Genomic DNA, 23,416 nt, shown 5'->3' with positions numbered 1-23,416 from the left:
CAGTAAGCCAATAACTTTGGCTTACTTATCCAATGATTATACTTTCATATAGGTGGTGAGAGTCCATGAGCTGTTACGTATGAGATATACATTTCTACCAGGAGGAGACAGTTTTCCAAACCTCAAAAGCCAATTAATACCCCTCACACATACCTCCGTTTTGAACTTTGCCTCCGTTGGAGGTGGTTGATGCATGATGTGCTTGATTTCTTCAGTGAAATGCGCTTCAGAGTATATAAAAAACACGATTCCCTTCAGAGTACAGTTCTTGTCAGAGGAATGTGAAGGGAGTACTGCCTTATGATGCCATATTTTCGCCTCACAGGAAATCTTTCATAGGCTCTCTCTAAATTCGGTCGCAGGGATTAATCTTTTGCCTCTCTTTATAGATCGGCATAATACTCCTATTCCATTACCATTGCCGATATGTTTCATTAATGGTTTGGCTGTCTATCAGTGCATGAGTGTCTAAAAGGTAAGATTACCTCAGTCATCAGTCCCTACATCCAGGAGAGTGCTCTCTCCACCGAGATGTTTTCTATCGGATTGTACAAATATGGGGCCTACCAGAAATAGATCTGATGGCCTCTCGTTTGAACAACAAACTTCCCAGGTACCTTGTGAAGTCCAGGAAACCTCAGGCAGAGGTATTGGATGCCCTAGCAGTGCCCTGGTCTTACCAGACTGCTTATATATTCCTCCTCTGGTCCTGCTTCCCAGAGTGATTTCCAAAATAAAAATTGAATAGTCATTTGTAATTCTGATAGCCCCAGTGTGGCCTCATAGGATTTATGTCGATCTGGTCTGAATGTCCAGTTGTTCGCCGTGGCCTCCTCCTCTAAGGCCAGACCTTCTGTCTCATGGTTCCTTCTTCCATCCAGATCTAATGTCTCTCAACTTAATGTTATGGCCATGGAGATTGAAAACTTATTTCTCAGTCATAGAGGATTCTCTGACTCAGTGGTTAACATCATTTGGAAAACTTAATTCCATGGTATTTTACTCATGATTGCTACTAGCATTCTTTTAGAATTCCTAGAATTTTTCTTCAGGTTGGTTTGGATAAGGTTTGAAGGGACGAATCTCTGCGCTTTCTGTAATGTTCCACAGAAAAATTGCTTATCTTCCTGATAGTCATTGTTTTGTTCAGGCTTTAATCCAAATTAAACCTATTTCTCCTCCCTGGAGTCTTAATTTACTACTAAAAGTGTTGCAGGCTACTCCTTTTGAGCCTATGCATGCATTGGGCATTAAACTACTTTCTTGGAAAGTGTTGTTGCTTTTGGTTATCTCTTCTGCAAGAAGACTTCTGAATTGTCTGCTCTCTTGCGAGTCTCCTTATCTGATTTTCCATCAAGATAACACTGTTTTGCAGACTGCTTTCAAATTATTACCTAAAATGAATAGGGAAATTATCGTTCCCTCCTTGTCCTATTCTGAAAAATGATACTGAAAAAGCTTTGCATTATTTGGATATTATTAGCATCAATATAATATTTCACTGCTCTAAGGAGTCTGTTCTGTTTTCTGGTTCTAAGAAAGGCCAGAAGGCCTTTTATTTATTTAGCCTCTTGGTTGAAACTTGTGATTCACAAAGCTTATTTGGAGGTGGGTCAGTCTCCGCCTCAGAGAATTACAGCTCATTCTACTAGATTGGTTGCCACATCTTGGGCTTTCAAGAATGAGGCTTCAGTTGATCAAATTTGACAAGCGGCCACTTGGTCTTCTCTGCATACCATTTATTACATTTTAACATTTTGATGTAGCCACCAGTCAGCAAGCGCTATCCAGGGTGCTGAATCAAAAATGGGCCAGCTAAGCAGAGTTCCTCAGTTTAAAATTGGAAACAAAGCTCTAATTGTAACAAGCCTAAGCAGGCCAAAAAACTTAAATTATGCTTATCTGATAATTTTCTTTTCTTTTACAAAGATATGACGAGTACACGGATTTCATCCTTACTTGTGGGATATTAACCTCCTGCTAACAGGAAGTGTCAAAGAGCACCACAGCAGAGCTGTATATATAGCCCCTTATAGCCCCTCCACCCCCAGTCATTCTCTTTGCCTGTGTTATACTAGGAAGACATGGTAGTTTTAGTTTCTTCAATCAAGAAGTTTTTTATTTTAAATGGTACCGGTGTGTACTATTTTCCTCAGGGGCATATGGAAGAAGATTTTCTGCCCTGAGGTTGATGATCTTAGCAGTTGTAACTAATATCCACGCTGGTTCCCACAAGACTTCTGAAGGTAACCATGAGACATCTTCAGTGTGGAGACCGGTTTCATTCTACAAGCAGCATTAAGGTATGTGCAGCCTTTTTATTCTGAGGAGACTTGGTGTATCAGAACTGGCTGGCATTTATTTTCCTGTATGGGAATGGGGTAAGCAGTAATCCTATTTTTTAAGAGGGGTATTACTGGAGTCCCTATATTATATTTATCATTGGTTGGCTTTATTTGGACATTATGTGACATGGGAGACAATGAAAAAACGATGTATTACGTTTTTTATTCTTGGCATTTAAACTTGTTTTATGGTTTGAGGGGTTGTATACAGTGTTGTGCATAAACTTTGGTGCAAAACCGCATTCCCATGTGGTTGTGTTTGGGCCTACTCCTGCATCAACCTTAAGGGGCGGGGCTTATTTTCGCGTGCTCAGATGCGCACTTCCTTCAGGCTAAGCAGCAGCAAGCAGTAACTCCAGTGGCTCCTGGACTGTGTAGCTGGTCTGAAGGGTTGGAAGCTTGTTTCGAAGTACCCTGGGGGCAGGTAGGCAGAGGGTAGCAGAGTTGTGGCAAGGTGCAGAGAGTATTTTTGTCTATATTATGACTAGTTGTTGATATAAGTACTTTAAAGCCTTATTTCTGCCCTTGCTTCTGGGAGCAGTAATTTTTGGATTAACCAACGATCTTAAGTTAAATTTAGAGATAATTTAACGTTAATTGAGCATTTTGGAAAAATTGTTCACTTTTTCTTTTCTTAAAGGCACAGTACACATTTTTTCAAATGTTTATTTTATGCAATAAATAAGTGTTTAAATGACTTTTGTGGTATTACTAGTCTGTTCAAGATGTCTGACATTGAGGGATCTCATTGTTCTATGTGTTTAGAAGCTTTTGTGCAACCCCCTCTAACATTGTGTAACTCTTGTACTGAAAGAGCCTTACATTGTAAAGACCATATATTAGGTCAAGAAAGTGTGCCTAAGGATGATTCTCAGTCTGAAGAGAATCAGGATATGCCATCCAATTCTCCCCAAGTGTCACAACCTTTAATGCCCACACAAGCGACGCCAAGTACTTCTAGTGCGTCTAATTCTTTTACTCTGCAGGAGATGGCTGCAGTTATGTCAACTACCCTTACTGAGGTATTATCTAAATTACCAGTGTTGCAGGGTAAACGCAGTAGGTCAGGTATTAATGTAAATACTGAATCCTCTGATGCTTTTATTAGATTTTTCCGATGTACCCTCACAGTGCTCTGAGTTGGGGGTGAGGGAATTACTGTCTGAGGGTGAAATTTCAGATTCAGGGAATGTTTTACCTCAGACAGATTCGGACGCTATGTCATTTAAATTTAAGCTTGAACACCTCCGCCTGTTGCTTAGGGAGGTTTTGGCGACTCTGGATGATTGTGACCCTATTGTAATTCCTTCAGAGAAATTGTGTAAATGGATAAATATCTAGAAGTACCTACTTACACTGATGTTTTTTCTGGTTCCTAAGAGAATTTCGGAAATTATAAGAAGGGAATGGGATAGACCAGGTATACCGTTTTCTCCCCCTCCTAATTTTAAGAAAATGTTTCCCATTTCAGATACCATTCGGGACTCATGGCAAACTCTCCCTAAGGTAGAGGGAGCTATATCTACCCTAGCTAAACGTACTACTATACCCATTGAGGATAGTTGTGCTTTTAAAGACCCTATGGATAAGAAATTAGTGGGTCTACTAAATAAATTATTTATTAGTCAGGGGTTTCTTTTACAACCTACGGCTTGCATTGTTCCAGTAACTACTGCAGCAGCTTTTTGGTTTGAGGCTCTAGAAGAGTCTCTTAAAGTTGAAACTCCATTAGATAACATTTTAGATAGAATTAAGGCTCTCAAGCTAGCTAATTCTTGTATTACTGATGCCGCTTTTCAAATTGCTAAATTAGCGGCAAAGAATGCAGGATTTGCTATTTTAGCACGTAGAGCGTTGTGGCTCAAATCTTGGTCTGCTGATGTGTCATCAAAACATAAGCTTTTAGCTATTCCCTTTAAAGGTAAGACCCTTTTTGTGCCAGAATTGAAGGAAATCATTTCTGACATTACAGGAGGTAAAGGACATGCCCTACCTCAGGATAAGTCGGTTAAAATGAGGGGTAAACAAAATAATTTTCGTTCCTTTCGGAACTTTAAAGGAGGAACCCCGGTTCTTCTTCTTCTTCCACAAAGCAGGAAGGGAATTTTACCCAATCTAAGTGAGTCTGAAGGCCCAATCAGAACTGGAATAAGGGTAAACAATCCAAAAATCCCGCTGCTGCTCCTAAGACAGCATGAAGGGGCAGCCCCGATCCGGGACCAAATCTTGTAGGGGGCAGACTCTTTTCTTTGCCCAGGCTTGGGCAAGAGATGTTCAGGACCCCTGGGCACTAGAAATAGTGACCCACGGTTATCAATTGGAATTCAAGGACTTTCTCCCAAGTGGGAGATTTCATCTTTCAAAGTTATCTGCAAACCAGATAAAAAGAGAGGCGTTCTTACGCTGTGTAAAAGACCTTTTTACTATGGGAGTAATTTGTCCAGTTCCAGAATTGGTACAGGGGTTTTACTCAAACCTATTTGTGGTTCCCAAAGAAGAGGGAATGTTCAGTCCCATCTTAGACCTCAAGTGTCTAAACAAATTTCTAAGAGTTTCATCATTCAAGATGGAGATGATACGAACAATTTTACCAATGATCCAGGAAGGTCAATATATGACTACCGTGGACTTGAAGGATGCTTACCTTCATATTCCTATCCACAAGGATCATCATCAGTTTCTAAGGTTTGACTTCTTGGACAAACCTTATCAGTTCGTGGCTCTTCCCTTCGGGTTGGCCAGAGCACCCAGAATCTTCACAAAGGTTCTAGGGTCTCTTTTGGCGGTTCTCAGACCACGAGGCATAGCGGTGGCACCTTATCTGGACGATATTCTGATCCAGGCGTCAACATATCATCTGACAAAATCTCACACGGACACAGTGTTGTCTTTTCTGAGAACTCACGGCTGGAAGGTGAACATAGAAAAGAGTTCACTTGTTCCACAGACAAGGGTTCCTTTCTTGGGAATTCTAATAGACTCGGTAGCCATGAAAATATTTCTGACGGAGGTCAGCAAGTCAAAGATTCTAAATACTTGCCGAGCACTTCAGTCCATTCCTCGGCCATCAGTGGCTCAGTGTATGGAGGTGATTGGATTAATGGTAGCGGCAATGGACATCGTTCCATTTGCTCGCTTTCATCTCAGACCACTGCAGCTGTGCATGCTCGTACAGTGGAATGGGGATTATGCAGATTTATCTCCTCCGATAAATCTGGATCAAGAGACCAGACACACTCTTCTTTGGTGGTTGTCGCCGGATCATCTGTCCCAAGGGACTTGTTTCCGCAGACCCTCGTGGGTTATAGTGACAACAGATGCCAGCCTTCTGGGCTGGAGTGCAGTTTGGAACTCCCTGAAGGCTCAGGGTGTTTGGACTCAAGTGGAGTCTCCACTTCCAATCAATATTCTGGAACTGAGAGCAATATTCAATGCGCTTCAGGCGTGGCCTCAGTTGGCTTCGACCAAATTCATCAGATTCCAGTCGGACAACATCACGACTGTGGCATATATCAATCATCAGGGGGGAACAAGGAGTTCCTTAGCGATGATAGAAGTATCCAAGATAATCCGTTGGGCGGAGGCCCACTCTTGTCATCTGTCAGCGATCTACATCCCAGGAGTAGAGAACTGGGAAGCGGATTTTCTAAGTCGACAGACTTTTCATCCGGGGGAGTGGGAACTTCATCCGGAAGTATTTGCCTCATTGATTCTCAGATGGGGCAGACCGGAATTGGATCTGATGGCATCTCAACAGAATGCCAAGCTTCCAAGATACGGATCCCGGTCAAGGGATACTCAGGCCGAACTGATAGATGCCTTGGTTGTTCAGCCTAGCTTGTGTTTCCACCATTTCCACCCACGCGTGATTGCTTAAATCAAACAGGAGAGAGCTTCAGTGATCCTGATAGTGCCTGCATGGCCACGCAGGACTTGGTATGCGGATCTAGTGGACATGTTCTCTCTGCCACCGTGGAAACTTCCATTGAGACAGGACCTTCTCATTCAAGGTCCTTTCCAACATCCAAATCTAATTTCTCTGCAGCTGACTGCGTGGAGATTGAACGCTTGATTTTATCGAAGTGAGGATTCTCTGATTCGGTCATCAATACTTTGATACAGGCTAGAAAGCCTGTCACTAGAAAAATCTATCATAAGATATAGTGTAAATATCTTTATTGGTGTGAATCCAAGGGTTACTCATGGAGTAAAGTTAGGATTCCTAACTAAGGATTGGAGAAAGGGTTATCAGCGAGTTCCTTAAAGGGACAAATTTCAGCTTTGTCAATTCTGTTCAGTCTTTTTGTCAGGCTCTATCTAGAATTAAGCCTGTATTTAGACCCATTACTCCTCCTTGGAGTTTGAATTTAGTTTGAGTTCTTCAAGGGGTTCCATTTAAACCCATGCATTCCATGGATATCAAATTGTTATCGTGGAAAGTTCTGTTTTTAGTTGCTATTTCTTCTGCTCGAAGAGTTTCTGAGCTTTCACAACTACAGTGTGATTCTTCTTATCTCATTTTTCATTCTGATAAGGTGGTGTTACGTACCAAACCTGGATTTCTTACTAAGGTTGTTTCAAATAAGAATATTAATCAGGAAATTGTTGTTCCTTCCTTGTGTCCTAACCCTTCTTCTAAGAAGGGAGTGTAGGTTGCATAATTTGGATGTGGTCCGTGCCTTAAAGTTTTACTTACAGGCAACTAAGGATTTCCGTCATTCATCTTTTTTATTCATTGTTTATTCTGGAAAGCGTAGGGGTCAGAAAGCTACGGCTACCTCTTTCTTTTTGGCTGAGAAGTTTCATCAGCCTGGCATATGAGACGGCTGGACAGCAGCCTCCTGAAAGAATTACGGCTCATTCTACTAGGGCTGTGGCTTCCACATGGTCTTTTAAAAATGATGCATCTGTTGAACAGATTTGTAAGGCTGTGACTTGGTTGTCCCTTTACACTTTTTCCAAATTTTACAAATTTGATACTTTTGCTTCTTCTGAGGCTATTTTTGGGAGAAAGGTTCTTCAAGCAGTGGTGCCTTCTGTTTAGGTTCCTGTCTTGTTCCTTCCTTTCATCCGTGTCCTGTTGCTTTGGTATTGGTTTCCCACAAGTAAGGATGAAATCCGTGGACTCGTCATATCTTTGTAAAAGAAAAGTAAATTTATGCTTACCTGATAAATTAATTTATTTTACGATATGATGAGTCCACGGCCCACCCTGTTCTTTTTAAGACAGTTTTTCTTTATATTTTTTGTAAACTTCAGTCACCTCTGCACCTTTTAGCCTTTCCTTTTCTCTTCCTATACCTTTGGCCGAATGACTGAGGGTGGAGGGGATGGGAGGGGCTATATATACAGCTCTGCTGTGGTGCTCTTTGCCACTTCCTGTTAGCAGGAGGTTAATATCCCACAAGTAAGGGTGAAATCCGTGGACTCGTCATATCGTAAAAGAAATTAATTTATAAGGTAACCATAAATTTACTTTTCTTCAGATGGAAAGAGTCCACAGCTGCATTCATTACTTTTGGGAAATAAGAACCTGGCCACCAGGAGGAGGCAAAGGCTTAAATACTCCTCCCACTCCCCTCATCCACCAGTCATTCTGCAGAGGAACAAGGAACAGTAGAAGAAATATCAGGGTGAAAAGGTGCCAGAAGAATAAAAATAGACGCCCCACATAAAAAATATGGGTGGGGAGCTGTGGACTCTTTCCATCTGAAGAAAAGAAAATGATAAGGTAAGCATAATTTGTTTTTCTTCATAAATGGAATGAGTCCACAGCTGCATTCATTACTTTTGGGAAAACAATACCCAAGCTATAGAGGACACTAAATGCCAAGACGGGAGGGTACAAGAGGTGACTCATTCTGAAGGCACCAGGTCTGAAACCGTCGCCCATCGGTCGTCCCCCAACCACACACTCCTACTAGCGAAGGTAACACCAGCCCAAAACTCCCAAGGGACAGAGCAAAAAAAAAAAAACAATCTCAGGACTTACTCTCAGCCGGGCCAGCCCAAGCGTCAGTAGGTCCGAAAACAGGGGAACAGAAGAACCTCGGCACCCTCTCACAAGAGTGGAAAAAAATGTCTTCAGCCAATCCACAGAGCTTGGGAACCCAGAAGAGTCTAGCAAAGGCCCATCTTGACGCGGAGCCAGCAAGACTCCAGATAGAACAGAACAACCCAGAGAGCATGCCTCTCTCCAAATAGGTTAAACCTTCTGTTCCATCTCCTGAATCTAGGAAAAGTCCGAAGACAAGGCCTCCATAGGAGAACAAGCCCCTCCCCTAAGAAAAAGGGACCCATTAGAGACAGAGCACCTGCCCATGAGACACAAGGCCACAGGCTGAATAAGAAAGCACTCTCCAATGCAGATAAACCTGGAAGGAATCCCCTGAAAACTTAGCGCACAGACAGGGTGTATTATCTGCAGCGGTTACCCTATAACCCTTCGCCTGCAGAACCACAAAGCCATCAGGTTACTTCAGCAAACCATCCAAGGGAAACCGTTCATTGAGCATAGGCAAAGCCCATGAGTAGCGAAACTCAACTGTGACCAGATCTACTAGCTAGACTAAAGGTCGTAGCCCAAATTCCTGGAACAGGAGAACCCACCCTAGATCCTGAAAACAGGATCCACAAGGGAAAACGCTGATCAAAAGCCTCAGCACACAGAAGAACCAGGGCGATGACGGGTTTGATTCCCAATTGTTTAAAACAAACAATATCCCAGAAATGTAAACACCCCGTCTGATATAGAAAACAGACCCACAGGGAGATATTAATGTAATATCTAGGAGAACCCGGAGAACGAGAACACCTGACAAGTCCCGACCCAAGGAAGAGACCACCCCATGCCAAAGTCCAACGCTCCAAACGAGCTAAGGCATCTCGAACCAAGACACTAGAGCCCATAGGCGTTCGGCTGCCACAAGACATCCAAAGCAAGGGAATACCACAAGGATAAGGTCACTCGATCAAAAGCTAGTCTCCACCTCCCCATACGAGACAGGAGTACCTAAAACCAAGGATGGGGCGCATCCCCAGGTCCGGGAAAAATCCAAAGTCCAAAAAGAGACCCAACTCACATGGAGGAACGAACAAAATCCAAAGGGTTTCAAAAAAGAGAGCAACCCTCTCCCGAAGGGAACCCAGGGCCCCATAAGGTTACCTAACCCACATGGAGAAGTCCAAGGTCTTATTGACAAGAGAACCACGGAAGATACACGTCCAACAGGACCATTCCTAGAGCCTCCAAAAGGCCAAACCACCTTAAACCAGCGGTAAGGAGGCGCTAAACCCCCAATCCTCCCACGTGAGGAAGAATACTCTAAGTCCTGAGAGAATGGGAAGCAAAAGGAGTGATGCAGCGGAACGCCGCTGACCCAGTCAACCAGCTTGAAGGCTCAATAAGGACTGAAACAATGCTTTCAGCCTCACGGACCCACGAGTCCTCGTTAGAATGCTTAGCTGAAACTTGTAAAATAAAAACAAAAAACACAAATAATAAAGTAAGCACTCGGCGCCTCGACCGGACCAGCCAGACAGAACAGGTGCCAGGTGTCTGAACAAGCCACAAGACAGAAGATCTGAACCCAAGCAGGACCAGCCTGCAACAGGGCCATAACTGTCAAACTGCCTAAATCCTCCCTCAGAGGGGAAGAGAATAACAGACTAACATGTCCCTTAACAACTTCCGCAGAAGTAAACAGCGAGAATCGATCCCAGAGAAAGTTCCCAAAGGAAACCTATAATCAAAAAAAAAGTAATACTAACCAGATCAAAGAAAATATAAGGGAGCCCGTAGGCAAACGCCTAAGAAAAAACACGCATACCCGCAGGACCAGCCAAACCGGAACCATGATCTTCCAACAAAAACTGGGAAGGATCTCAACAACCGACAATCAGGAGATTACGCCATCCCCACATGTCTGAGGTGAGCCATTCGAAGCAGAATACTGCGGATTCCCGTATCCGTTAAGGATAGGATCCTCTAATAACTCAAACGTGTCTGAGCTACACCCACAGGGAACTGTATAGGCCCAAACAAGGCTGGGAGACCCGGGACAATCGGGCACAAACGCAAGTAAACGTCTGGGCTTTGCAGACGCATAATCGCCAAAAATATGTGAAACTGAAAACGAGCTGCAACCTCCGGGGGGAACAAGCTGCCCTGCAAGGAGGGATAAACATAATCTGGGTTTACCCGCATGTGTAGTAGAAGGGAGCGATAGGGAACTTGCCTCTCGGAGGACAGATACCCCCAAGGCGGATGGCTCAGCGGACTCTTGATTCCCCGAGCCCGAGGAACAAGGCGCTCTAATATGGCATATCAAACATAACTGATTGACCTGTGTCAACGGGGCCAATTCGCATTCTTTACAAGTCTAAGAATCTGAAATTTGAACAGTCTCAGCATCAGAATCCTCCATAACTGGATAGAGAATATAATATGGACTACAGAAAAATCTAAACGGCACCTGACACCCACAATGGCTGGGGCACTCACCACCTCCTAGAACCAGACAATCAAAGAAACGGGTAAGGAGCACCGAGAGGTGGGGTTAAAAAATAAACTTTATTATATATGTTAATAAAAGCATAAGGGCTCCATATACCCTGGGTAAAACCTCCGTACAAAAATCAGAAATACTTGCTTAGTGTGATAAGGTGGTCCGGAATAACAACTGGAAGTCAGCGGATGTTGTTTGCAAGATTTGGAGAATCATAGACCCTTTAGAGCTCATGGAGTAATAACGGCTTGGGGAGAATAGTACCAAAGCAAGCTATATCGAATAGTGAACACATCTTAGCCGCAGAGCTCTGGACCCAGAAATTTTGAGTACACAATGATTTGAATGAATATACACAGTAGCAGTTTTCTATTGACAATATTCTATTAATGCATCATGACAGCATTGTCTCATATGAGTAACTCACTTGGATCTTTATTATATCACAAGAGTCCCTAGAATCTGACACGAGGGAAGTTGAATAAGATTCTGGTTCTGTTTGGACTGGCCTTATCAATGGAGCATAACTGGTTGTATTATTTACAGTTTACAACTGAACTGTAACGTAATATGATCAGTATATCATTATTGCTAAATATTGTTGATTACCGGTATCTTGAAAGTTCTTTGAGTGACTCTTATACCGTTATATACTGCAATATGCTCAACTCTAGAGACATACCAAGTTTCCTCATTTTTTTTTTTCTGAACGTAATAAGTGTGAGTTCTGAATTCCCACACATTTTCAAGTTGTTTTTTTTTTCCTAGAACCAGACACTAGCAGATCCAAATTTTTCAGTCTCCACACAGTCAGGAATGCGGAAATGGAAGACCAGAACGTAAACACGTCCAGTCCCAAGGTGGACCGTACAGTCCAAAGAAAGTGCGCCCAACCATAAGGTTGCGTCACTTTCAAAGGCCCCTATGTTCTAAGCCAAGAGCCCAGTTAACACTACACATAAGCAGATTGAATCACCTAACAAACATGATTAAAAAAATACCCTGTTCATTAATCTCCCTAGGGAGATATTAACCCTCGATTCCATGAACCAAAGGAGCCTCACTGAGGCCCTATATTGTATACTTAATAAGTCCCGCAGGAAAGTACCTTACAGGAATCAAATAAGATACAGTACATTCTGATGAAGTAACATGAAACAATCTTTCCGGAATCTATGCCTTGGAACAGGAACATGGCCCTTCAAGTGTGACAAATACTAGCAGCGCCTCCGCCATGGACTTGAGAGAAGAAAGCAGGCAGCGAAGGGAAGTTAGACAACGCCAATTGCTTGTGGAGCTGTTAATTAGTCTGGATGGTTTTGGAGAAAGACTCTCCCTGCATCTCTGGTCTCTAACGTTCATCCAGGGTCTTACTGAGAGGCTGACAGGATTACTCAAAACTCCTGTCCCATGTTGAAGAGTATTACCCTCCATAAGAGACTATCGAAAACTTCTGACACTTCTCTGCCAATCTCCTGGGACGAAAGGCAAAGAATGACTGGGAGATGAGGGGATTGGGAGGAGTATTTAAGCCTTTGACTGGGGTTTCTTTGCCTCCTCCTGGTGGCCAGGTTCTGAATTCCCAAAAGTAATGAATGCAGCTGTGGACTCTTTACATTTATGAAGAAAAGACAATCCTGTATCTAAATCTGAATGGAGGTGCGGCCCCCAATCCAGAGGCTCTGGTAGGGGGCAGATTGAGTCTTTCAGAAGACATGGTTGTGGGCTGTTTCATATTCCTGGGCTCTGAATTTAGTTTCCAAAGTTTATTGGAAAGGCTTCAGGGCAAGGCCTCCCAGAGGAAATTGTATATTGTCCAGAACTTTACACATTTAACAGGAACATCGCCCCATAAACACGACCTACTCAGAGACCTAACTAACTTTAAGTGCTTGTGCATTAACGGGCTGATACCCCGGGGGTCCCTGTTGATAGTGAAAAAGATGCTGGATAAATCCCTTTCCCTGCCACCCTCCTCTTTTGATTCACATTGGCAAACAGACCTGGGGCTTTCCATTTCCAAAGAGCAATGGCAGAATAGATTCTATAATACAATGAAATCCTCTTCCTCCCCAGAATACTTGAATTGAACCATAAGATATTATTTTGCTGGTAAGTAGAAAAAGGGGGGCTGAGGGCTAGTGGGTTAAGACTAGATAAAAAATTATAGGGAAGAAATGATAAAGACTTATAAATATATTAGCCCTATAATTTTAAGAGAGAGGCAGGAAGGATACATATGGATGTACCATTAATTGCAAAGACAAGGAGAAATCTTGCAAAAAAAGGGATAGGCCTGTCAGACTCTAAATATATGTTTTGAACAACCCACTGGTTTAAATTATCAACACAAGATGGTGATTCATAGAAGAGAGCAATGCTCGGTGTCAGGGAGTAAATGGAACCCCATATACCCAATTTGGAGCTTAGAATGAAGTTAAAATTGTCTCAGAAAACCATTCATACTGAAAAAAATCTTTATTAGGAGACAAAGGATAAAGTCCAGCAGGACTCAGACAAACATTCACACATACACTGATTAAAAATAGCTCAAGCTCGTGTCATAATTAAGGAGAATGCAATATGTAGCGTGGGAAACAGAAATAATATTTTTGCAGTAATCTCTGCAAATGGGATTCTTAAGGATATCTAATATGAGCAAATGCTAAAAGATTCCTAAGATTATCAATAATGTGCAGAATAACTGTTCTACAGCAAATGGTAGACCATTGGATGGTGTGTGCAGGGAATGATAGCTAGAATATATATATATAGCGTATTCAGTTTTAGCATTCAGGGTGTCATAAAGTTCAGTAGTATGTGCACTGATGGTGAGCACAAGGTAGCACTCAATATCACAGAGATAAGTTGATTGTATTGCAATATAACTGAGAGCTTAGGTTCAGCAATGTTGCTCAGAGACAATACAGATGATATGTGCAATAATGGTGAACACCAAATAGCATTCGATGTCACAGAGATCAATTAAATAAATTGCACTCTAACTGAGAGCTTAGGTTCAGCAATGTTGCTCAGAGAGAAAATAGGTCTAACCTATGTGGTATTTTGTGACCCAATATTCTCAATGGCTTAACCGGTATGTGCGTGCTTACTAATGATTACATTTGTATGTTTGATACATATTAGCACAGCCGGAAAAATAAACCAATATCTAGTGTCTCCCAGTTACAAACAGGTATATACTAGGCTGCACTGTTATTGTAACTTTGGTTAATGCCAGGTTACCATTCCATGTATACGAAGGTATTTAAATGATGTACAACAGGTTTTATAACCTATATATCAGTACCATTGATTTTGGTTAACCTATTCCTATAGTTTTTATATTAAAGTAAGCCTAGCACAAATATCGAGTTGCCACCTTAGTTGCCAAACATATATGGGTTAAGGTATTGCTGGTTATCAGTTATACACATTGACAAAGTAAGAAACTCTCATAACCCCTGGCTGAAGTAAGCCTCTTCTATAGCGGAGGCTGTCATTAATATTACTTCTAGCTAATAACACTCAAACATTCATATCACCATCTACAAAGGTCTCTACTATATCGGAGACTGTATTATTGTTAATCTGCTCCAATTTCACACACGCATGTATTCAATAATTTTTAGAAAGTATATTGGCGAGAGAGCGGCTAAAAGCAGTGAGGTACTATGACCTCGTGAACAATGCCCCTGTTCACGAGGTCATAGTACCTCACTGCTTTTAGCTGCTCGCTCGCCAATATACTTTCTAAAAATTATTGAATACATGCGTGTGTGAAATTGGAGCAGATTAACAATAATACAGTCTCCGATATAGTAGAGACCTTTGTAGATGGTGATATGAATGTTTGAGTGTTATTAGCTAGAAGTAATATTAATGACAGCCTCCGCTATAGAAGAGGCTTACTTCAGCCAGGGGTTATGAGAGTTTCTTACTTTGTCAATGTGTATAACTGATAACCAGCAATACCTTAACCCATATATGTTTGGCAACTAAGGTGGCAACTCGATATTTGTGCTAGGCTTACTTTAATATCAAAACTATAGGAATAGGTTAACCAAAATCAATGGTACTGATATATAGGTTATAAAACCTGTTGTACATCATTTAAATACCTTCGTATACATGGAATGGTAACCTGGCATTAACCAAAGTTACAATAACAGTGCAGCCTAGTATATACCTGTTTGTAACTGGGAGACACTAGATATTGGTTTATTTTTCCGGCTGTGCTAATATGTATCAAACATACAAATGTAATCATTAGTAAGCACGCACATACCGGTTAAGCCATTGAGAATATTGGGTCACAAAATACCACATAGGTTAGACCTATTTTCTCTCTGAGCAACATTGCTGAACCTAAGCTCTCAGTTAGAGTGCAATTTATTTAATTGATCTCTGTGACATCGAATGCTATTTGGTGTTCACCATTATTGCACATATTATCTGTATTGTCTCTGAGCAACATTGCTGAACCTAAGCTCTCAGTTATATTGCAATACAATCAACTTATCTCTGTGATATTGAGTGCTACCTTGTGCTCACCATCAGTGCACATACTACTGAACTTTATGACACCCTGAATGCTGAAACTGAATACGCTATATATATATATATATTCTAGCTATCATTCCCTGCACACACCATCCAATGGTCTACCATTTGCTGTAGAACAGTTATTCTGCACATTATTGATAATCTTAGGAATCTTTTAGCATTTGCTCATATTAGATATCCTTAAGAATCCCATTTGCAGAGATTACTGCAAAAATATTATTTCTGTTTCCCACGCTACATATTGCATTCTCCTTAATTATGACACAAGCTTGAGCTATTTTTAATCAGTGTATGTGTGAATGTTTGTCTGAGTCCTGCTGGACTTTATCCTTTGTCTCCTAATAAAGATTTTTTCAGTATGAATGGTTTTCTGAGACAATTTTAACTTCATTCTAAGCTCCAAATTGGGTATATGGGGTTCCATTTACTCCCTGACACCGAGCATTGCTCTCTTCTATGAATCACCATCTTGTGTTGATAATTTAAACCAGTGGGTTGTTCAAAACATATATTTAGAGTCTGACAGGCCTATCCCTTTTTTTGCAAGATTTCTCCTTGTCTTTGCAATTAATGGTACATCCATTATTTTGCTGGTACCTTACACCCGATAGATTCAAACACACATATCCCAATGCTAACGCCTCCAGCTGGAGGGGATGCGGGTCTCCTAGTACAATGATGCACATATGGTGGCACTGTCGAAAATAATCTCCCCTTTGGGAAAATATTGAATATTACCTCAAAACCATTATGGGAACCTCATTCACACTGTCCCCCAATCACTGCACTTCTTAACTTTAAACCAGGCAAGATGTGCAAAATTAAGTGGAAACTTGCTAATTAATCTCAATAGTGTGAGATTACTTTATTATTATTATACTTTATTTATGAAGTGCCAACATATTCTACAGCGTTGTCCATGGGTACAATTTATGTAAATAAAACAAATTCAAACTTGTAAGAGACAAGACAACATTTTACAAACCCATACAGGAGGAATTTAGGGCCCTATTCCCATGGGAACTTACAAATGGAAAACGCCAACTATCCCTACATTGCAGGCATGGTTACTCAACACATCTGAACTCCTCGCAGCGGAAGAATATTCACACTATAAAAACGGAAATTTGACTTTCTTCTGTGAGGTCCAATATTTTTGGTTAACTCTGACTTATACCCCATTGCTTACGAGCAATTTGTTGGAAACAATCACTCCCTAACCAACCAGACCCCTTGCCACCCCTCCCACCTTGATTTCTTCCTCTCCCTCACCCCTCTTCCTATCATTAGTATTTCTCCAACATAGGTGTGTCCGGTCCACGGCGTCATCCTTACTTGTGGGATATTCTCTTCCCCAACAGGAAATGGCAAAGAGCCCAGCAAAGCTGGTCACATGATCCCTCCTAGGCTCCGCCTACCCCAGTCATTCTCTTTGCCGTTGTACAGGCAACATCTCCACGGAGATGGCTTAGAGTTTTTTAGTGTTTAACTGTAGTTTTTATTATTCAATCAAGAGTTTGTTATTTTGAAATAGTGCTGGTATGTACTATTTACTCAGAAACAGAAAAGAGATGAAGATTTCTGTTTGTATGAGGAAAATGATTTTAGCAACCGTCACTAAAATCCATGGCTGTTCCACACAGGACTGTTGAGAGCAATTAACTTCAGTTGGGGGAACAGTGAGCAGTCTCTTGCTGCTTGAGGTATGACACATTCTAACAAGACGATGTAATGCTGGAAGCTGTCATTTTCCCTATGGGATCCGGTAAGCCATGTTTATTACGATTGTAAATAAGGGCTTCAAAAAGGGCTTATTAAGACTGTAGACTTTTTTTGGGCTAAATCGATTGATTATTAACACATATTTAGCCTTGAGGAATCATTTTATCTGGGTATTTTGATATAATAATATCGGCAGGCACTGTTTTAGACACCTTATTCTTTAGGGGCTTTCCCAAAGCATAGGCAGAGCCTCATTTTCGCGCCGGTGTTGCGCACTTGTTTTTGAGAGGCATGGCATGCAGTCGCATGTGAGAGGAGCTCGGATACTTAGAAAAGACTTTCTGAAGGCGTCATTTGGTATCGTATTCCCCTTGGGGCTTGGTTGGGTCTCAGCAAAGCAGATACCAGGGACTGTAAAGGGGTTAAAGTTCAAAACGGCTCCGGTTCCGTTATTTTAAGGGTTAAAGCTTCCAAATTTGGTGTGCAATACTTTTAAGGCTTTAAGACACTGTGGTGAAAATTTGGTGAATTTTGAACAATTCCTTCATGTTTTTTCGCATTTGCAGTAAAAAAGTGTGTTCAGTTTAAAATTTAAAGTGACAGTAACGGTTTTATTTTAAAACGTTTTTTGTACTTTGTTATCAAGTTTATGCCTGTTTAACATGTCTGAACTACCAGATAGACTGTGTTCTGAATGTGGGGAAGCCAGAATTCCTATTCATTTAAATAAATGTGATTTATGTGACAATGACAATGATGCCCAAGATGATTCCTCAAGTGAGGGGAGTAAGCATGGTACTGCATCATTCCCTCCTTCGTCTACACGAGTCTTGCCCACTCAGGAGGCCCCTAGTACATCTAGCGCGCCAATACTCCTTACTATGCAACAATTAACGGCTGTAATGGATAATTCTGTCAAAAACATTTTAGCCAAAATGAACACTTATCAGCGTAAGCGCGACTGCTCTGTTTTAGATACTGAAGAGCATGACGACGCTGATATTAATATTTCTGAAGGGCCTCTAACTCAGTCTGATGGGGCCAGGGAGGTTTTGTCTGAGGGAGAAATTACTGATTCAGGGCACATTTCTCAACAAGCTGAACCTGATGTGATTGCTTTTAAATTTAAGTTGGAACATCTCCGCATTCTGCTTAAGGAGGTATTATCCACTCTGGATGATTGTGACAAGTTGGTCATCCCAGAGAAACTATGTAAAATGGACAAGTTCCTAGAGGTGCCGGGGCTCCCAGAAGCTTTTCCTATACCCAAGCGGGTGGCGGACATTGTTAATAAAGAATGGGAAAGGCCCGGTATTCCTTTCGTCCCTCCCCCGATATTTAAAAAATTGTTTCCTATGGTCGACCCCAGAAAGGACTTATGGCAGACAGTCCCCAAGGTCGAGGGAGCGGTTTCCACTTTAAACAAACGCACCACTATACCCATAGAGGATAGTTGTGCTTTCAAAGATCCTATGGATAAAAAATTAGAAGGTTTGCTTAAAAAGATGTTTGTTCAGCAGGGTTACCTTCTACAACCAATTTCATGCATTGTCCCTGTCGCTACAGCCGCATGTTTCTGGTTCGATGAGCTGATAAAGGCGGTCGACAGTGATTCTCCTCCTTATGAGGAGATTATGGACAGAATCAATGCTCTCAAATTGGCTAATTCTTTCACCCTAGACGCCACTTTGCAATTGGCTAGGTTAGCGGCTAAGAATTCTGGGTTTGCTATTGTGGCGCGCAGAGCGCTTTGGTTGAAATCTTGGTCGGCTGATGCGTCTTCCAAGAACAAGCTACTTAACATTCCTTTCAAGGGGAAAACGCTGTTTGGCCCTGACTTGAAAGAGATTATCTCGGATATCACTGGGGGTAAGGGCCACGCCCTTCCTCAGGATCGGCCTTTCAAGGCAAAAAATAAACCTAATTTTCGTCCCTTTCGTAGAAACGGACCAGCCCAAGGTGCTACGTCCTCTAAGCAAGAGGGTAATACTTCTCAAGCCAAGCCAGCTTGGAGACCAATGCAAGGCTGGAACAAGGGAAAGCAGGCCAAGAAACCTGCCACTGCTACCAAGACAGCATGAAATGTTGGCCCCCGATCCGGGACCGGATCTGGTGGGGGGCAGACTCTCTCTCTTCGCTCAGGCTTGGGCAAGAGATGTTCTGGATCCTTGGGCGCTAGAAATAGTCTCCCAAGGTTATCTTCTGGAATTCAAGGGACTTCCCCCAAGGGGGAGGTTCCACAGGTCTCAGTTGTCTTCAGACCACATAAAAAGACAGGCATTCTTACATTGTGTAGAAGACCTGTTAAAAATGGGAGTGATTCATCCCGTTCCATTAAGAGAACAAGGGATGGGGTTCTACTCCAATCTGTTTATAGTTCCCAAAAAAGAGGGAACGTTCAGACCAATCTTAGATCTCAAGATCTTAAACAAGTTTCTCAAGGTTCCATCGTTCAAGATGGAAACCATTCGAACTATTCTTCCTTCCATCCAGGAAGGTCAATTCTTGACCACGGTGGATTTAAAGGATGCGTATCTACATATTCCTATCCACAAGGAACATCATCGGTTCCTGAGGTTCGCATTCCTGGACAAACATTACCAGTTCGTGGCGCTTCCTTTCGGATTAGCCACTGCTCCAAGGATTTTCACAAAGGTACTAGGGTCCCTTCTAGCTGTGCTAAGACCAAGGGGCATTGCTGTAGTACCTTACTTGGACGACATTCTGATTCAAGCGTCGTCCCTTCCTCAAGCAAAGGCTCACACGGACATTGTCCTGGCCTTTCTCAGATCTCACGGATGGAAAGTGAACGTGGAAAAGAGTTCTCTATCTCCGTCAACAAGGGTTCCCTTCTTGGGAACAATAATAGACTCCTTAGAAATGAGGATTTTTCTGACAGAGGCCAGAAAAACAAAACTTCTAGACTCTTGTCGGATACTTCATTCCGTTCCTCTTCCTTCCATAGCTCAGTGCATGGAAGTGATCGGGTTGATGGTAGCGGCAATGGACATAGTTCCTTTTGCACGCATTCATCTAAGACCATTACAACTGTGCATGCTCAGTCAGTGGAATGGGGACTATACAGACTTGTCTCCGAAGATACAAGTAAATCAGAAGACCAGAGACTCACTCCGTTGGTGGCTGTCCCTGGACAACCTGTCACGAGGGATGACATTCCGCAGACCAGAGTGGGTCATTGTCACGACCGACGCCAGTCTGATGGGCTGGGGCGCGGTCTGGGGATCCCTGAAAGCTCAGGGTCTTTGGTCTCGGGAAGAATCTCTTCTACCGATAAATATTCTGGAACTGAGAGCGATATTCAATGCTCTCAAGGCTTGGCCTCAGCTAGCGAGGGCCAAGTTCATACGGTTTCAATCAGACAACATGACAACTGTTGCGTACATCAACCATCAGGGGGGAACAAGGAGTTCCCTGGCGATGGAAGAAGTGACCAAAATCATTCTATGGGCGGAGTCTCACTCCTGCCACCTGTCTGCTATCCACATCCCAGGAGTGGAAAATTGGGAAGCGGATTTTCTGAGTCGTCAGACATTGCATCCGGGGGAGTGGGAACTCCATCCGGAAATCTTTGCCCAAGTCACTCAGCTGTGGGGCATTCCAGACATGGATCTGATGGCCTCTCGTCAGAACTTCAAAGTTCCTTGCTACGGGTCCAGATCCAGGGATCCCAAGGCGGCTCTAGTGGATGCACTAGTAGCACCTTGGACCTTCAAACTAGCTTATGTGTTCCCGCCGTTTCCTCTCATCCCCAGGCTGGTAGCCAGGATCAATCAGGAGAGGGCGTCGGTGATCTTGATAGCTCCTGCGTGGCCACGCAGGACTTGGTATGCAGATCTGGTGAATATGTCATCGGCTCCTCCTTGGAAGCTACCTTTGAGACGAGACCTTCTTGTTCAGGGTCCGTTCGAACATCCGAATCTGGTTTCACTCCAGCTGACTGCTTGGAGATTGAACGCTTGATCTTATCGAAGCGAGGGTTCTCAGATTCTGTTATCGATACTCTTGTTCAGGCCAGAAAGCCTGTAACTAGAAAGATTTACCACAAAATTTGGAAAAAATATATCTGTTGGTGTGAATCTAAAGGATTCCCTTGGGACAAGGTTAAGATTCCTAGGATTCTATCCTTCCTTCAAGAAGGATTGGAAAAAGGATTATCTGCAAGTTCCCTGAAGGGACAGATTTCTGCCTTGTCTGTGTTACTTCACAAAAAGCTGGCCGCTGTGCCAGATGTTCAAGCCTTTGTTCAGGCTCTGGTTAGAATTAAGCCTGTTTACAAACCTTTGACTCCTCCTTGGAGTCTCAATTTAGTTCTTTCAGTTCTTCAGGGGGTTCCGTTTGAACCCTTGCATTCCGTTGATATTAAGTTATTATCTTGGAAAGTTTTGTTTTTAGTTGCAATTTCTTCTGCTAGAAGAGTTTCAGAATTATCTGCTCTGCAGTGTTCTCCTCCTTATCTGGTGTTCCATGCAGATAAGGTGGTTTTACGTACTAAACCTGGTTTTCTTCCAAAAGTTGTTTCTAACAAAAACATTAACCAGGAGATTATCGTACCTTCTCTATGTCCGAAACCAGTTTCAAAGAAGGAACGTTTGTTGCACAATTTGGATGTTGTTCGCGCTCTAAAATTCTATTTAGATGCTACAAAGGATTTTAGACAAACATCTTCCTTGTTTGTTGTTTATTCCGGTAAACGGAGAGGTCAAAAAGCAACTTCTACCTCTCTCTCTTTTTGGATTAAAAGCATCATCAGATTGGCTTACGAGACTGCCGGACGGCAGCCTCCCGAAAGAATCACAGCTCATTCCACTAGGGCTGTGGCTTCCACATGGGCCTTCAAGAACGAGGCTTCTGTTGATCAGATATGTAGGGCAGCGACTTGGTCTTCACTGCACACTTTTACCAAATTTTACAAGTTTGATACTTTTGCTTCTTCTGAGGCTATTTTTGGGAGAAAGGTTTTGCAAGCCGTGGTGCCTTCCATTTAGGTGACCTGATTTGCTCCCTCCCTTCATCCGTGTCCTAAAGCTTTGGTATTGGTTCCCACAAGTAAGGATGACGCCGTGGACCGGACACACCTATGTTGGAGAAAACAGAATTTATGTTTACCTGATAAATTACTTTCTCCAACGGTGTGTCCGGTCCACGGCCCGCCCTGGTTTTTTTAATCAGGTCTGATAATTTATTTTCTTTAACTACAGTCACCACGGTACCATATGGTTTCTCCTATGCAAATATTCCTCCTTAACGTCGGTCGAATGACTGGGGTAGGCGGAGCCTAGGAGGGATCATGTGACCAGCTTTGCTGGGCTCTTTGCCATTTCCTGTTGGGGAAGAGAATATCCCACAAGTAAGGATGACGCCGTGGACCGGACACACCGTTGGAGAAAGTAATTTAGCAAGAAATAACAGAATTTATGTTTACCTGATAAAGAGCAAAATATGGGAATTGAATGGTATTTGTTTGTTTACTTTGTGCTGTATGATATAATAGCTTATTAGTGACCAAGTTAAGCCTCCACTCTGTAGAAGAATCAGAAGCACAACTCAAATTCATCTTGGCTTTCAAACCATCAACTTTCAGGACTCCACCAACATCCCGTAGTGGGTGTCTACAAAAAGCTAAGTGAATGGCTATGAAACGTACAATTGAAATAGGGTTGAGTCTAAATATGGGTAATAATCCCGAGAGGCTTATTTATTTATACAGATCAACAGGAAATATGTTGTAGGCTCATGCTGATGTATGAATTCCTGTGTTCAAATAATACTTTAATTATTGTACTGTAGTTATTTTTCAATAAAATGCTTATAAAAAAAATTATGCTCTACCTGAATCATGAGAGAAAACATTTTGGGTTTCATGTCCCTTTTTTAATACTTGTATTTTGTTTCCATTGTAGGTTGTTCAGAGAATATTTTACGTGGTGAACAGATCATGGTCTGGAAAAATAACATGTGGAGAACTCAGGAAAAGTAACTTTTTACAAGTAAGAAGAATTTCTATTATATGTAAAACGTCCAATGTTGAGAACATAGAATATAAAATGACCTTGTTTCAGGAGCTTTTTGGACGACGTGGCTTTAACCCTGTATTTTTTCTTCAATAGGGTATGACGAGTCCACGGATTCATCCTTTACTTGTGGGATATTATCCTCCTGCTAACAGGAAGTAGCAACGGGCACCACAGCAGAGCTTTCTATATAGCTCATCCCTTAGCTCCACCCCCAGTCATTCTCTATGCCTACTCTAAGTAC

General features: G+C 42.2%; 1 protein-coding gene across 3 annotated transcripts in view; it reads left to right on the top strand.

Moving 5' to 3' along the window:
• PPP2R3B (protein phosphatase 2 regulatory subunit B''beta) overlaps positions 1-23,416 on the top strand; it is a 470,846-nt gene that overhangs the window by 339,815 nt on the left and 107,615 nt on the right. For all 3 annotated transcript variants that reach the window (XR_008401420.1, XM_053707748.1, XM_053707749.1), the window contains one exon: positions 23,062-23,148. Coding sequence is in view for 2 of the 3 variants with exons in the window: in XM_053707748.1 (XP_053563723.1) it covers positions 23,062-23,148 (87 nt within the window). In the remaining variant the exon portion in view is untranslated. The remainder of the gene's footprint in view (positions 1-23,061; positions 23,149-23,416) is intronic.

This window comes from Bombina bombina, chromosome 3 (genome assembly GCF_027579735.1).
Source record: "Bombina bombina isolate aBomBom1 chromosome 3, aBomBom1.pri, whole genome shotgun sequence".
In the NCBI taxonomy this organism is placed as follows: domain Eukaryota; kingdom Metazoa; phylum Chordata; class Amphibia; order Anura; family Bombinatoridae; genus Bombina; species Bombina bombina.
The sequence above is the reverse complement of the archived record's forward strand: the minus strand, read 5'-3'. Positions and strand labels throughout refer to the sequence as shown.